Raw genomic sequence first — 10212 nt, 5'->3', positions numbered from 1 at the left:
GTCCGTGGGGTCTCAGAGTCGGACATGACTTAGTGACTGAGCAATAACAATGTAGGTTGCTATATCATGGAGGGGCTCTGATGAGATTTAAGGGAGAGCTTTGGGTAGAATGAGTTATTGTTCATAACTCCCCCCACTCCCCCGCCAAGATTCTGCTGCTGGGGTCCTCTTCCCATCACGGAGGGTCTTTGCAAGGCTGTGCTCAGTTGGCCACTGGGGGAAAGGAAATGGCTTAAAAGAAACAGGTCTAATGCCATGCATGTAACACTCCCCGCCTCCCACGCTTACACACAGACAGGATTATGCCAAGCACTTTCCCTGCAGGAACTGGCTCTCTCTGAAGGGGCGTGGCTGGGAGGAGTGAGAATAAAGTGACACAGGTATGTGAGGTGTAAAAATCCTGTCTGTGTGGGCTCTTATATAAAGGGCCTTCCCGGCCTCTCACGGTGGATAAGACCACGGGAAGCTTGCAAGCTTCCTCTCCCATCCGGGGTCGCACTGGACCTGCAAGCTCAGAACAAGGTAAGAGCTGGCTCTCTGAAGAGTGTCATTCCTTGCCACCCCCGCTCCCTACCCCAGCTCCCTTGAGGACCTCAGGTTCCTCAAACCTGGATCTCCTCAGGGACAAGTAGGGGCTGAGTCCCACTGCCGTGAGGAATGAGCAAATCTTTATCTGACATACCTTGCTCCCAGCCCAACTTCGTTTCGGGAGCCCACGTTTTGTGACTGTCTTCCCTTTATCAGGAAGGGCTTCCCTGGAGGCTCAGATGGTAAAGAATCTGCTTGCAATGTAAGAGAGACCAGGGTCCGACCTCCGGGTCAGGAAGATCCCCTGGAGAAGGGAAGGGCAACCCTCTCCAGTATTCAGGCCTGGAAGATCCCATGAACAGGGGAGCCTGCGGGCTTCAGACCACGGGGTTGCAAAGAGTCAGATGTGACCGAGCAACTGACACTTTCCCTTGTCCCTTTATCAGTCCTAACGAGAGGTCATATGCCCAGGGTAGATAATGGGACCAAGACCATTCCCCGAATCAGCCTCTCCTTAAACAAAAGTCTGTATTCTTTTCAAATGGAGCACTGGCAATATGAATGATCTTATCACCAAGAACTAAGCCAAACAGAGAGAGTTGTTCCTAATCGCTTTTTTACTTCTGAAAGGCCAAGTAAAGTGAAAGCAAGAGGGATTCAGGATGGGCGTGGCATAAAGGACCAGGAGAGGTTCCGGCTGCCTGTCCCAACCATGTCACTTGCCCACTGTGGGACATTGAGCAATTTATTTGCCGCTCTGAGCCTTAACTGCCACACCTGTTACCTGGTGGTGCTGTATGATGACCTGCCCAGCAAGGCAATTAGCAAGGTGAAAGGGAAACACAGGTCATATGCTTAGCACGGAGTTGGTGTCAAATCGAAATGCTCATTCTCCTCTTTGAGGGGTGGTTTTTGTTGCCCACTTGATAAAATCTATTCAGTTTAGCGTAACAGTTAAAGTCATCCTATGTCTTTAATGATTTATTTTTAAAAGCATTGACTGGGGACTTTCTCTATGGTAAGGACAGTGTCAAAGCATTCCAAATGCGCTGGTGGAAACTCACCTCTGTTCTCCTGGTTGACTTTGCCCAGTCAAACTGTGTGATCTCCCATTCTGCATGCCATTCCCTGGGCTCTCACTGAAGCCCAAATGTCCCTGCTCACCAACCCACTCATCTCAGAGTGTCCAGACGTCATGCATATTTAACCTTGGGTCAGACATCACCTTGCATGTCACTTACCATGTCCTTACTCGTTGTGTGATCATCTGAGTCCATGTGGAACGGTGAGATAGAAACTCAGTCCACCGGAGCTGAAAGAGAGTCGACAATCATCTCACCCAACATCTTGATTTTCAGATAAAGGAGCTGAGACCCAGAAGGGGAGAGTGACTTGCCCAAGATCAGACTGGGGGACATGATTGGGACAAACTCCAGGTCAATGCTATTTAGGTTCCCTCAAAAAGTTGCCTCCAAGTTTTTAAGACGTGAGACTTTCTTATTCACCTGGATCAATTCAACATCTAGCCTGGGGCGTGGCTGGTAGTCGGTGCCCCATGAACGTACATTGAGTGCGAATGGAGCTGGAGTAGCGGAGTGAGGGCGTGAGGACTGTCGGGGTTCAGAGGGTACGGAAGAGCGAGCGAAGAGCAGGAAGTTTCTGGCATTCAAGGCTCAAGCAGAAACGCAGACAGAGCAGCTGCTTGTCTACTGATTCCAGGAAATAGAAGGTTCTTGGATCTCACCCTGAAGCAGGCAGACCGGTGCCAGGTGGAGGGGAGGGTCCTCCTCCAGCCCAGCGCTGACTCACCTGCCTTTTGTCAAACAGGTTCCCACCAAGCTGAAGGCATGAGGACCCACAGCCTCACCCTGCTCTCCCTCCTCCTTCTGGCTGTTCTGATGCTCTTGGCGGAGGCCAGAAAGGAAGGAAGGAATAGACACGGCAGCAAAGGCAGCGCAGATGAATCGCCTGCTCTGGGCAAGCCCGGGAAGGAGCCGAGGAGCCAGCCAACGAAATACCCGATCAAAGGCAAGTTCGTCACCCCAGACCACGCTGACTGCAGATGGGTGGTGACCAAGCAGGGGGAGGGCATCGCACTGAAGGTCGAATGCACCCAACAGGACAACACGTTTTCCTGTTTCTTCACTGGCAATCCAACCTCATGCCTAGAGTTGCACAAAAACAACGCCTACTGGAAACAAATTGGCCGGAATCTGCGTTCTCAGAAGGTCATCTGTGGTGATGCCAAGAGTGTCCTGAAGACCAGGGTGTGCAGAAAGAAGTTTCCAGAATCGAATCTCAAGCTGGTGAACTCTACTCTGATTAGGATCAAGAAACCCAGCCAGGAGTTAATGGAGCCCTCTCCCATGGACACAGTTGAAGTGACTACCTCCTCCAGCCCAGAAAAGACCCAGACCATGACCACCAAAGATCCTCAGTGTCTGGAGGAAGACTTGAAAAATCAAAGGAAGGCAGCCCTGGAGTACTGTGGGGAGACCTGGGGCTCTTTGTGTGAATTCTTCCTCTCCATGGTACAGGGCAGTTCATGCTAACGAGGTCGAAAGCAAACCGAGTCCATTAGGAGATGTCATGTCAAAGCCTTTTCATATGCTGTAAAGATCTCCTAACTCCCTGTCAGATGAACATTTATGCTATGGGTGTGCAAAGGACTATTTAAACAGATTTTGCAATTTTTGTCTCTGTGTTCGGAATTTGTTTTGTATTCATTTCCTTAGATGTGATTTTAAGAGGCTATTGTCCTCTGTATTTTTCCATGGCCCACAAAGCTTTGTTTCTGTGAGCAGTAAGGCCCACTCTTTGAACTGAATGAGTCAGAGCGGTGATTTCAGTGCAGTGCACTTTCTGCCCAGTTAAGATAATAAAGCCCTGTGCCTTTTTCAGAAATATGTTCAACCAGTGTTTGATTTCTCTCTGCCTAGTTCCAATGAACTTGCAAACAGGTCCTCATATATCAGTGGAAAAAATATCCTGTTCACCAGCCATCCCAGGTCATCCCATAAGGTGATCCATTCCCGAATCCCTATCTTCACAATTTTAGGCTTTGATCTGTGGTATTTGATGCTTACTGAACTGATTTCAAGTGGGTCGCCTGAAGCATCGTGTGATGAAGGCACCTGTCAGGGGCTCACAGATGGGAGGAGGGGAGGCAGGATTCAAAGCCAGGACATCAGCAAACCACATCCATGAGCTGGAGCAACATCCTCCACGGCTTCAAGCTAGGGCTCCCATTACTGCTTGCCATATACAGGACTCCTGAGTTTGGAGAGATGGGCCTGGATAAGTGCAGTGCCCTGAGAGGAAGATTCCAGGGCAAGAGGGAAACTCAGGGTGGAACCCCAGAGAGAAGAGGCAGAAACTTCTGGAAGATCTCAGGCTGAGCTTAACAGGAGAGGTGATGCTGGAGTTAGAACTTGGAGCGTATCTTTAGGGAGGAAGTGGGCAGAATGTAGGCACGATCGGCAGTTGATAGATACATGAAAGCAAAGAGAGGAGAAAAATCCTAAAAGATGGGAGAGGCCACGTGGGTAGATGGTGGTGAAATGCAGGGATGATGTCGTCGTTAGTCATTTACACGCTAGTCTGAAAGATCTAAGGGTTTGAATTCAAGAGTTGGGGAGAGAGAATGATGTAGCCCCAAAGTCATGTCACAATTCCACAACGAGCAAAAAGTAAGGAGTGGAAGTTGGCAGAAATACTGTTCTCTGGGGTCTTTTTAGAGTTGGTGGCAGGGAAGAATGGCAAATGGGGTGGAAAAGGGCCTCCCACACTCACCAGCCTACCAGGACCTACACAGAGGGCTCTCAGTGGTCCACCCAGAGTGTGACAGCCTCAGAGTGAGCTTGGGTATCATCTTTAACAGCATCAACACAAACAGTTCTCTCTCACTCTCTATGGCCCAGACTCTATGCTAAGTTCTTTCTGATTCACTAGTTCACCCAGAACATCATTTATTGAGCACAGACTCTTACAGCCTCTGTCTTAGCGACTAGAGACACAGTAGTGCACCAGTGATGAACACTCTGTCTTCATGGAGCTCCCAGTGGGGAAAGCAACTAAAACGCACAAATATACAAGTGACAGAGAGGAAAAGTCAAGGAGGAGAAAGGGGTGAGATCAATGGACAGTAACCAGCCTTAGGTGATACGGTCAAGGGAGGCCTCTCGCTGGAGGTGATTTTTGAGATTAGTTCTAAATGCGGTGAGGAATCAAGCCAGGTGTCTCTCCAGGGTAAGCATGTTCAAACAGTCAGTGAAAATACTCTGTAATTAATGAATGAGCTGTGAGCTCCTACTATGGATCTAGAGGACAAAAATACCTGCAAACCAGAAAGAAAAAATATTTCTGTCTTAGTGGTGCTTATATTCCAATGACTGGCCCCCGCTTGGTGGGTTCAGAAACATCAAAGACTGCAATGTCATTGCAGAGCAGAGCCCAAGACCTGACCTGTGACCCTGAACCCCACTCCCAAGAGAACTTAACCAATATCCAGACACTCACTAAGCTCCTCCTTGCTACACCATGGGAAGAACATTTCCCTTGAAGGTATAAACAGAGTGTGACTCCCGTCTGTCACTCAATTCTACGTAGTCCTAAGATAGGAAAAGACAATTAGACACTTCCAGGGGTCATTAAATAGCAACTCTGATCTGGTCTAGGTGACATAAACATTGGAGAATTGACTAGACCAGACTCAAAGCCGGCAGAGCTGGGAGGAGGTTGTTTCCAATATGTCTGAGTCAACTGCACCTGAGCTGGAGGTTTGCCTCTGACACCTCCAAACCAAGGTCTCTGAGCCAATTATTCAACTGTCTGAGCTCCAGTAGGGCTTTCCTGGTGGCTCAGTGGTAAAGAATCCTCCTGCCAATGCAGGGAGACATGGGTCTGATCCCCGGGTTGGGAAAATCCCCTGGCAAAGAAAATGGCAACCTGCTCCAGTATTCTTGCCTGGGAAATCCCAAGGACAGCGGAGCCTGGTGGGCTAGAGTTCGTGGGGTCACAAAAGAGTTAGACATGACTAAGTGATTAAACAACAACTAAGTTCCAATAAGGTCATCTCAACAATGAAGATCATTTGGGTGAAACTAATACTGCTGGGAAAAGGAATAAGAAAGGAAAAGGAGGGAAGGAAGGGAGAAAAGAAGACAACGGGGAGGAGATAAATAATAAAGTCTGTTGATAGTACTATTGGATTGCTTAAGCCAAACCAACCCAGAAGCTGCTCTGCCTTCAGAATTTGCAAATACCAGAGTTAATGAATTCAACTTACCATTAAAATTTTATTAACCAGCATAATGAAATCACCTTCAGAGATATTGTAAGACTTGCACTAGTCAATAAATCTTAAATGCCCAGTGCCCCATGGCTTACATTGTGGGTGTTTAGCACCACTGACTGTCTAAAGTCCACAGCACAAGACTGGCTTGTGGATGGAGCTCAGAAGTTCCTTATGTAAATGCCTAAAAGCGGAAGTTTGTCTTTTTTCTAACACGATCAGCAAAGGCTAGCAACCCTTACTTAAGGGTGGTACATGCCAGTGGCTTTGCCCCATTCTCTTTTTTATTCCCAACCAACTAACTGGGAGGTGTTTCATCCTGATAGATGAGGAAACTGAGGCTCAGAGAAGTTGGACCAGTTGCCAAGGTCACAAAGCCTGGGAGAGGCTGAGCTTGGGAGGAAGCTGAGTCTAGAGGCCCCCAAGCCCTTTCTGCCTCCGCAGCTCAGGATTTCTTCCCTGGTTGAGAGAAGACAGGCATTTGTGGTCTCTAGAGGTGGACCAGGCTGTGACATAAGCAGGATGCATCCATCCCATCCACGTGTACAGACCCTTCTGTGTTCTTACAGAGAAAGTGCCAGAAGCTCCAGCTTCCATTTGTCTTTGGTCCTAGTCACATCCTGAGGGGGGATGTTTTTAAAACAAATTTAAAATATTTTAAAAGCCAACACAGACTTTACATTAGCTTCTATCCAACTTGGCACTCCATATTTTCTCTCTCTGAGGAGGGCATGGCAACCCACTCCAGTATTCTTGCCTGGAGAATCCCACGGACGGAGGAGCCTGGCTGGCTACAGTCCATGGGGGTCACAAAGAGTCAGATACAACTGAAGCAACTTAGCACAGCACTGCCCATTTTCTCTCTGAGGGTTTTCTGCATATGAGGTGGAGGAGCCAGCGTGTGTGTGTGTGTGTGTGTGTACACGTGCACGCATGTATTTGTGCCGTGTCCCTGAAGGAATGATTCCCTGGGTAACAAAAGACTGGACACTCTCAAGTCAGTGAGTTAGAAATTCTGCATCCCCTAAAGCTGCTCAGTCATGGGAAAGTCTCTGGTTCCTTATAAAACTACATCTCAGCAGAAAAAAAAAAAGAAGAAGAAAAGAAAGCAGAGCTCTTCCCTGCAGCGGCTTGGCTGTGTGCTGCAGTGAACCACAACAAAACCAGTGCCGACTTGAACCTCCGGAATCCAGCACATCTCACCTGGCCTCCTACCCAGACACCTCTGCACCGGCCTCCCTCCTAAATCGTTTTTGGCAGGACATGCAAAGGAGGCAATGTGTTCAGGGCTGACAAATGCAAGGGCAGGCATCACCTACAGGGTTGGTTCTCATAACACGCCACGCTGAATGTCTACTTGGCGATCTCTCACTCAAAAGTCTTCCATGAACAATACACAGGAAAATCTTCATTTGGAGGCCTGCTAAGTGAGGTGGCAGGATGCCGGGGCAGAGAAGATTCTGGGGGAAGGATGTCGGGGGCCTGGTGAGTTTGAGGTGGTTATCCTGGAGGAGCTTCTCATCGGGTAGTTGGATATGTGGGTAATACCATGGCAAAGATGATTTCCATCTTGTCTATCAATACAGCCCCAGCCCTTAGGGCCCAGCCCAGCACATGAGAAGCCCTCCAAAAATCTCGGCTGAGTGAATAAAAGAGGAGAGAAAGGAAGGCAAGAACAAAGACCATAGACTTCAGAGTAAAAGAGGACTTGAGTGTCTAGTTGTGTGACCTGAAACAAGTCCTATTTTCTGTCTCAGCCTCAGTTTCTCCATCTATAAAATGGGTCTGCGAATATCCATCCGAGAAGAATTAGACGTCACTTAATTGAAGTCTAGAGCATGGGCCTTACACAGACAGATCCTTAAGATTTTATATCAGTGAATGGATGGATGAGGCAATTGACTGAGAGGAGAGACCAGGAGACAATACTCTAAGGAGGCTGCACAAATAACAAAAAATAAAACAACTTAAAGTTTTCCAACCAAAAAAAAAGAAGAAGGCTGCACAAATAACAAAAAATAAAACAACTTAAAGTTTTCCAACCAAAAAAAAAAAAAAGAGAAGGTTGCACAAGACTCCAGATCTGCTGTGCCAAAGGTCTGACTGTCAGAGGCAGCCTGACTGTTTGTAATCTGCTCCCAAGGACCACCCTGTCCGCAACGGTGCTTGAGCATCTCACACTTGGCGGCCTGAACGGAAGGACTTTCCGAGGAGTAGGAGGAAGTGAAGACACAGCTGGTTCTTTAGGACCACTTTGGGGCTTTTCTCACCAGCCTTTCAGCTCGCTTGCCAGGGTCCTCCCCGCCTCGCCTTCGGTTCTACCGCTTGAGGGCTCTTGGGCTCAGCCCAGCACCTGGTTCCCAGGTCACCTCCCCCGGTGTCACTGTTTTATATACCATCTGCCCACTTGCAATTCCCGCATATACTTCTTCAGTGAAGCCTGTTTGGGCTGAAGAGCATAGGAACAAGGCAAAATAACACAAGTAGTCTTCTTTTTCTACATTTTTCTATTTTGTGTTGGGGTATCACCGATTAACCACGTTGTGACAGTCCCAAGTGAACAGTGAAGGGATTCAGCCATCCATACCCAGGCATCCACTCTCCCCAAAACTCCCCTCCCGTCCAGGCTGCCACACAGTAGTGAGCAGAGCTCCCTGTGCTATAACCTTGTTTGTTAGCCATTTTAAATAGAGCAGTGTATACATGTCCATCCAAACTCTCTACCTATCCCTTCCCCCCAATTTTCCCCACAGCAACCATAAGTTTGTTCTCTTAAGTCTGTGTCTCCATCACAAGCGGTCTTCTTAATTGTATAAGTCAAATAACAATTCCAGATAATCAATAGAAATAAGTTGATCAAAGAAACGAGTCAAACAAAGCAGAAAACAATTTTTGAGCAGTAGGGGATTTAGTAAAGAAAACGTCCCTCCATGAATGTTTTTGTGCATCATCTCCGAAATCCATTAATGTATTGGCAGCAATTGTAGGAATAACAGAATGTTGTATCAAGGTACGATTACATTTATGTATGAAATTTTGTAACTCTTTGGTTCCTTGCAAAATCTTACATAAGGATTCTAAGGGGAAGCTAATTATCAAGAATAGAAAGAGTGGGGAATAACGTTTAGGTCCGCAAAACCCAAAGTCTCGTGGGGGAATGTAATAAGTGGGTCCCTTCCAATTAAAAGGTGGGCTTCCCTGGTGGCTCAGAAGGCAAAGAGTTCACTTGCAATGCAGGAGACCCAGGTTCAATCCCTGGGTCAGGAAGATCCCCTGGAGGCAGCCACAGAAACCCACTCCAGTATTCTTGCCTGGAGAATTCCATGGACAGAGGAGCCTGGTGGGTTACAGTCCATGGGGGCACAAAGAGTCGGACACAACTGAGCAACTGAGCACACATGCGTTAGCAGACATTAAAATTCCTTAGGCCTTTTCCTTTTGAACAAGGTAATATGACAGCTGCAGAGAACAAGCAGTCCAATCACACATGTCAGTTAAGGATTTATTTTGGTGTAACTGAAGGACAAGAAGGCATCAGAGGATGACATGGCCGGATGGCGTCACTGATGCAATGGCCATGAACGTGGGCAAACTTCGGGAGATGGTGATGGACAGGGAGATCTGGCTGTTACAGCCCGTGGGATTGCAAAGAGTTGGACATGATTGGGCGACTGAACAGCAACTGAAACATTACTGAGTCTGTAAACAATTGGAAAAAGTCTTTGTCACATGTTAACCTAAGTTCATGTGGTTTTGATGTTGTGGTGGTGGCTTAGTCACTAAGTCATGTCTGGCTTTTGTGACCCCACGTGGCCCGCCAGGCTCCTCTGTCCATAGGATTTTCCAGGCAAGAATACTGGAGTGGGTTGCCATGTCCTCTTAAAGGGGATCTGCCTGACCCAGGGATTGAACCTGTGTCTCTTATGCCTCCTGCATTGGCAGAGGGTTCTTTACCACTAGTGCCACCTGGGAAGCCCATGTGATCTAACAGACAGGTAAGCTGTGTCCATAGCTCATCACAGTTAGGAAAGAACAGGCCATGTTTTCTGGGCAGGTGAGAGTATGCTGACTTGGGATCTGGCTCATGTTTCTCCAGCTGAAGACCCTTGAAGTTTGAGGCATGAATCCACATTACGGTCAGACTTCTGAGAAGAGTCTGTGTGGTGCTTTTTTCCCAGATGGCCACGTTTCTGGTGTGCCCACAAAGTCAAGTCTTTTAAGTTACTGGAGTCTGGATCGACTTCCTCTGCTTGGATTCAGGTTTGTTCAAGTCATATCCAGATTAGAACAGTGCTGGGAAGTCCCTTGTTAACAGCAATCTGGGGTCCCAGCTGGGAGAGCGGTCCAGGAGTTGCATCCACTCCACAGGTGAGATTTCCTGTCTTGCACAT

General features: G+C 47.8%; 1 protein-coding gene across 1 annotated transcript; it reads left to right on the top strand.

The window, feature by feature from the left end:
• Positions 1–389: 389 nt before the first annotated feature.
• Positions 390–3432, top strand: LOC148777935 (fibroblast growth factor-binding protein 1). Its single transcript, XM_088836532.1, has 2 exons — positions 390–522; positions 2356–3432. Exon 2 carries the CDS (start codon positions 2376–2378, stop codon positions 3078–3080), a length of 705 nt encoding a protein of 234 aa, XP_088692658.1. The 5' UTR covers positions 390–522; positions 2356–2375; the 3' UTR covers positions 3081–3432.
• The last annotated feature ends 6780 nt before the right edge of the window (positions 3433–10212 follow it).

This window comes from Moschus berezovskii, chromosome 5 (assembly GCF_049115385.1).
Source record: "Moschus berezovskii isolate FMDL1 chromosome 5, NW_MosBer_1.0, whole genome shotgun sequence".
In the NCBI taxonomy this organism is placed as follows: Eukaryota; Metazoa; Chordata; class Mammalia; order Artiodactyla; family Moschidae; genus Moschus; species Moschus berezovskii.
Note: the sequence above shows the minus strand (reverse complement) of the source record. Positions and strands in the feature narration are given on the sequence as shown.

Excerpts from the sequence above, each read along its gene's own strand:
- LOC148777935 (XM_088836532.1), top strand. The coding sequence starts at position 2,376 with ATGAGGACCCACAGCCTCACCCTGCTCTCCCTCCTCCTTCTGGCTGTT.